The sequence below is a fragment of the Halyomorpha halys genome, unplaced genomic scaffold (assembly GCF_000696795.3).
Source record: "Halyomorpha halys isolate HHAL.00 unplaced genomic scaffold, Hhal_1.1 Scaffold68.1, whole genome shotgun sequence".
NCBI classification, from domain to species: domain Eukaryota; kingdom Metazoa; phylum Arthropoda; class Insecta; order Hemiptera; family Pentatomidae; genus Halyomorpha; species Halyomorpha halys.
In genome coordinates, this window is record NW_027116161.1 from 1,003,412 (window position 1) to 1,009,979 (window position 6,568).

The window sequence follows — 6,568 nt, forward strand, 5'->3', positions numbered from 1 at the left end:
TATTTGAAAGCATTTTAAGCTAAAGTATTTAATGATTAATTAAATAATCATTTTTAATTATAATTAATTGTGTTGATAACAGAATGACTAACACCACTTTTGCTCTCGACGGCTCCTATTAAGTTATGAGCTTGATTAGGCATATTTGTATCTTCCATATCTTAGAAACTACAATTTGTATGTTAATAGGCATTAGTAGGTCTGATAGTCCTTGAGATATAAATAAATTAACAAAATTTAGTTTTTCTGTTATTTGGAAAAAAAAATTGTTTTTATTAAAAACTGTAACTTGGGAAAAATAGAACGTAAAGAACTATAGGACAGTACAAATTTATATTATATCATAAATAATTCTGTAAAATATTATAATGTCAATATTATAAAATGAATAAATAATTTTTTCTTTTCAGTTTTTGATAAAAAACATACAAATAAATTCAAACCCCAGCATTGGGGGAATTAGTTGCATCCAGACACCTGTATCTCCTCGATTATTGCCTTCAGAGATAACAGTAATAGTCTAAACCCAATGTAATCCTTAAACACCAAACAAAAATTAGAGGTAGCCAACTTAAAATTTGTTACCAGTACAAAAAAAAAATATAGATTAACAAATTGTCATAACTTCTTCAAAATATTCCACCAAGATCTATTTCTGGTCCTTACTGGATTAAAACTGGATGCTCCTTAATGATGACCAGGATGAAAAAAAATACTAAGAACAAAAATGTAGTAAATTGACTTTTGTTTAATTTAGCATAGGCTGATGATTTTAAAAGAATGTTTGGTGTTCAGGTTATGGACAAAAGACCTTAAAAAATTAATTTTATTTCATACTTCGGTTTTGCATTTTTTCTATTTCATGAAAATATTTTGGTGGCAAAACCTCAAATTTGTGTTCAGCACCCACAAAAACAAGATGTACATAAATTGGATGCCTATGCAAAGAAATTGCTGGATTATAAATATTAAAGCATGGTTTATACTACATCTGCCTCATCTATTCACAAAATTTTGATTTTAAGAGAAGTCATGTGGAATATTGTTCGATCAACAAAACAACTGGCAGAAAAAGCGCAAGAATCTGCCAATACCTGTATTCAAATTTATTCAAGAATATCATGCTTGCAAGGATACATATTATGATCCGTGGAACCATCTTTTTTTGTAATAATCTGCAGATTTCCAAAACTGATGAGTTGTATTATGCCAAAATAATACAGCCCAAGATATTGCCTAGACCTTAATGTGTCTCTGCCTCCTACTCATATGGAAAATGTGAACAGATAATACCAGAATCATGAGATAGATATAAATTAGTAGAGGAAAGTTTTCTTGTGGTTCTTGTATTATTACAATCGTTCATAATTTCCAAATAGTTATACATGAAAAAAAAAAAAAAGGATTTATATCTCTCCTGTGGCCTCAGAGAAAATCGAGGACAGCACCTAAGGGACAAACATATTTTTTTAATTTGATTTTTGGATTTTAAGTATCTTGAAAGGTAAAACCTCAAGTTTTGAGAAGGCGGTAGAAAATTTCATTTCTAGTTGTATTTCAGTCTTGAAAATAATACACCAAAAAAAATTTATTCTTGGTCCTTTCTATTAGGCAGATCCTTCTGGGGCTTACTCAGCATCTAAAAATTGGGTACCTTATCCTTCAATGGGTAGGGAGAAAAACCTGTAACCTGCAATTGCATGTAGATCAAACATCAGTTGTTCAAGAAACAGTGCTTCCAAACAAAATTCTGAACCCAAGACCCTTCAAGAATTTTTTAAATATACATGCATCTAATCTTGTTTATTTTTTTTTTTTCATTTATTTTTAGTCTTGAAGGTATATAGAGTAGGTAGAAAATGTTTGATCACAATAAAAACTCAACATTTATTTTTTTTATAAAATCAACTTGACTGATTTCTTAATTATCTGTAATTCAGATAAAAATAATTAACAAAATTCATAAACATCTAATTATTTTACATTATTTAAACTCAATAGAAGGCTTAATGAAATTTAGTGAATAAAATAATACTGGAGTGGTTACATTTTTATTAAGAAGGTAGAAAACAACATAAAGCTAAAATAAATATAAATATTATATAAATCCTATTTTAAAATAGAATCCACTAACTTACTATTATTACAAATTAATAACATAATACATTATATTTGAATCAATAACCACAGAACATAACTCAGAGAAAACAAACTTCCTCTTCAATATTCATAAACATGAAATAAAAGGAAACAATTGAAGATGTATCAGCTTTTAGAAAAATTAAAACAATTCTGCTATTACTAATCAGTCTCCATTTTTTAACAACTACACTTTGGTAACTCATTTCAAAAATAAGCCACATGAATAATAATAATAACAAACAGAAATAAAACATTAATTTTCAGAGATTGAGGAAGTAGATAACAAATTTAATCAATTAATTAGCTAAAATTTAGTCTAAAGGCATATTTGGTGTAACATTGTTATAGTTGCTATAAAAATGATTAAGAACCATTTTTCATTAAAAATGATTTAAGGCAAATAACTTTATCACTACTAATAAGCAGTTTTTAATATGAGAATAAAAAAATAAAAATAAAATCCAAGTATATTTAAGATTTTATAGTTTTCTCAACCCTTGACTCTTTAATATATACACATCCTTTTTACAATCTTATTTCTCATGAATCTTTTGAAATAACTTTTTTTATTGTCCTTATTTCGTTTAATCTTTTTCAGTATGAATCAAAACAAGATTAGAGGTAGAGTGAATGAGAAGTATAGGGAATGTGACCATGGTGGCACCTGAAGAAATGCCACATAAACTCCATGACAAAAAATGTATGGATCAAGGAAAACTGGCAAACTGAGATGGGCTAATTACATGGCTGATGAGGCTCAATCCCTCTAAGAAATGCATCATTAAAGAGCAGCAGCACAAAATTTACAAACCTTGTGGTCAAGATTGAAGGCAGTTCTTGTTCTTCAAGAATTTTAGCACCAATGAAGAAGATGTATCATAATAAATGTAAAATTTTCTTACTTAACAGCTATCTTTGGAAGTTTTAAAGGTTATGTCCACTCTTTCTAAAATATTTTGAGGCATCTGAAAAAAACGTTAACACAATAATTAACTAAAGGAATCACAAAAAATGTCCAATATTAAAATGAATTAGTAATAAACACACTATTCAAAGAAGTAAATAAACATCAGGATTTAAAAAGTAATAAATAAAATGATAATGCAGTAAATGAAAGCATTGGAAAAACAGAGATTGTAATTAGACAAGCTTATCAATCCCATCTAGAAGTGATCTAGAAGCTGCTAGATGAATTAGCTGATCATTGTGTTCAGTTAAGAAGAAATCGAGAAAGAATGGACTCAAATAGGCCTTGGTATAGTTATGGATCATAGAGGAGAAAAATATGTTAGTTTCACACAAAGTTCAAGATTTGAGTGAAAAAATGCATTACACCATAATTAAAAACCTTGACAGATCAAGCATCAGCTATCATCACCGCTTCATCTCAAAATTGCCTCATCAATGATAAACAGTCAAGGCTATATAGTTCTTCACAACTATAATCTTATATTACAACATGGGTCATGCGGCAATACAAGACAGAAATAAAGCCTTGTAATCATCTGAAATATAGTGAAAATAATCTATTCCAGGAATTACTAATCAGCGGGGATTTTCAAGGACCTTCAATGAAAGTAAAGTATTCCATTTTTGGAGAGGATTTTCAATTTCATCATGCTTTGATGGTTGCATCCAGCAAGAGAGGTTGTTTAAAGCATTGAAAAGTGTTATAAGCTAAAGTAATATCTTTGATATCAATATCATCAGTTTCTAGGTAAGCATTGAAACAATCTCTTGAAAGCATATAGGAAGATTATGTACTGAAATACACTTTTATTATAGTTAAGTAGCTTTGATTTATTTCAAATCCTATACTGTAACCTCACTTTGCTCACACTATAACTTTCAAGAGTTATTTGTTTTGTTTTTAGAGTTACTTCTTTTGTTTGTTTTTTACTAAAATGCTTCAAAGAAGATTTCTGCTTTAGTTTGGTCACGTTCCATAGGAAAATTGTAAAAATACATTCACTTCACTACTGTGACTGGATATATTTCTTATTTCAGTAATTATTACAGTATTTGCTCTTTATAACTGTTTTTAGTGTTAATAACTTTTTCACGTGTGTCCCCTGAGAGCATATTTTCTCTATATCACTCCTCTATAAAAGTTGTACGATGAAAGCCTTCAGTTTGTCATGTAATGAATATAAAAGACCAATTATATAAGTCAGTTGATCAAGGTGACTAATCACGTGTTCCAGATGATTGTTAAAGCTTATAAAATGGCCAACATTTTAACTGTTGAATTATCTGGCTGTGTGATAAGAATGTGAATACCAGAAGAACTTGCTTGTTCATTCCTACAAGATTCTTGATTAGTTTTGTATGCTGTGCAATGTTAACAAATGTAGCATTTTTATTCATCCTCATACTCCAAACCTTATCAATTAAGAATTGAAAGTGCCTAATTAATTCTTCTAAATAATTTTTTGCACAGATAGGAGATCAAATATCATTTCACTCTCTATATAAATAACATCGCCAAAAGGCCTAATAATATCAAAACCTCACTCTCCAAGTCATAAACTTAATTCCAACACTTTGTCAAAAAAAAGTATGGTGTAGTATTTTTTTCCATGGCAAGATTTTAAGCCAGTCATCACTCAAGAATGATCCTTGAAAATTAACATTACCACCTTTTACCATTTTCTTAAAGGTTTTTCTATGCTACCCTATCACTATACCAGCAGCTCTAAGGATAATTCTGGCAACAATTTTATATTTTTTAAGCGCAACAGGGTGCCCTAATTTTTTTTTCCCAAAGAGGGTGCTGTGGAAAAACAATTTTGGGAGCCCCTGCCCTATACTAATAATGAAACTGAATGATCAATTATTGTGATCAAAAAGAGAACTACTTAAATAAATTTTAATAAACCAAACATACATAAGTATTTTTTTCAGATTGATAGATTATTAGTTGACCATACATAATTGAAGGAAGGACCACCACCCAGACCATCTTTCTTGTATTTTTTTTATTAAATCAATGCTAAAAGTTTTGTATTGACTACTATATTATTCTGTAATAAAAGTTTTAGATTATATTAACTTAAAATAATAGTGAAACTGTAACAATATATGAATAATACATAGTAACTACACTCACTTATCATAAAATACTACAGCAAAAAAAGCATTTTATTTCTATAATAAAGTTTTAAAATACCCGCAAATTGTACTCCTGAAGGTCTATATCACTATCTTTGGAGAGCTCCTGAAACTAAAATGAAAAAATAATATATTTACAAAAGATTTGACAATCCTTCTCAATAGTTCTTAGAAAAATATGTAAGATACTAAATAAGATTTTCATATTTTTAAAGAAACTTAAGCAAACATTTGAAACTCAATGAGGATAGGTTGTTTGAGGAAAATAAGGAAACCAGATGAAGAACAATTTGGTCATACATAATGTCCAACAACTTCTCAGACTGATAGAAAGAACATATCAATCACCCATCATAGCAAAAAAGTAAGAAGACTGAAGCTGAAATATTAAAATATTGGAGAAAGAGATTATTTTTTAACTGGGTATGAGTTGCATAAAATTGAGTCCAGTTGGACAAAGAGGTCAAAACCCAATAATTTATTGGTGATGCAAGAATCACCCAAGTGCTTTTCAAAACATTATTTTAAGTTTCAAACTATACTAGAATACAAAAAAAAAAAAAAATTAAAAAAGAGTAAAGAAATTTACTTACATTATCTGGAGTCTTTAATGAATGGTATGAGATGTGAGCCAAAAAATTGTCTTTCTTTATAGTTCTAAATGGGCAAACTTCACAGCTGAACATGAGACCATCAACTAGTCCTTAAAAATAAATAATCATTAAATTTCAATGAACAGATAAGTTTTAAATAAGTAATAAGTTAATAGGCCAAGATTTGGAATGAGCTGAAGGCGGGGCAAAAGATACAAACAACTATTTTTGGCTTTCAGAACTGAAGAGCAACACTCCTTGGAGATAAGTAATAATCAAAATTGCAGAATACTGGATTTCAGAATATTTTTAAGAAGAAGAAACTTGTCAAGCTCAAGGTCACTTAAAGTGAAAAAGAATAAGCTGGAAACAGTAAGACACACATCATAGAACATAGGATCCATAATGAGGTGTTATTAGTTGATCGTAGATCAATATGAGGAGAAGATGGTTGGAGGTGCAGTCAGCAAAACTAAAATTTATTAATTCGTGCCAATGTTTTGACCTGAATTCAGACCTTCAACAGGGCTAAAAAATAAAAAGAGAGCAATATTGTTACTCATTTTTCAGCTCTGATGAAGGCCAGAAATTCAGGCCAAAATGTCGGCACAAATAAATTTTTTTTTTTTTTTTTTTTTAAGAAGAGATTTATTTATTGATAGATATTACAATCTGCCACACAGTTGTGGGCAATAAGTAATATTGATAAATGATCACATACA

General features: G+C 29.1%; 1 protein-coding gene across 1 annotated transcript in view; it reads right to left on the reverse strand.

The window, feature by feature from the left end:
* Positions 1–2,035: 2,035 nt before the first annotated feature.
* LOC106692721 (zinc finger protein 708) overlaps positions 2,036–6,568 on the reverse strand; it is a gene marked incomplete in the record, with an annotated part of 25,732 nt that continues 21,199 nt past the window's right edge. Inside the window, 3 exon segments of the mRNA XM_067053039.1 lie at positions 2,036–3,107; positions 5,312–5,365; positions 5,847–5,956. Coding sequence (XP_066909140.1) covers positions 3,045–3,107; positions 5,312–5,365; positions 5,847–5,956 — 227 coding nt within the window.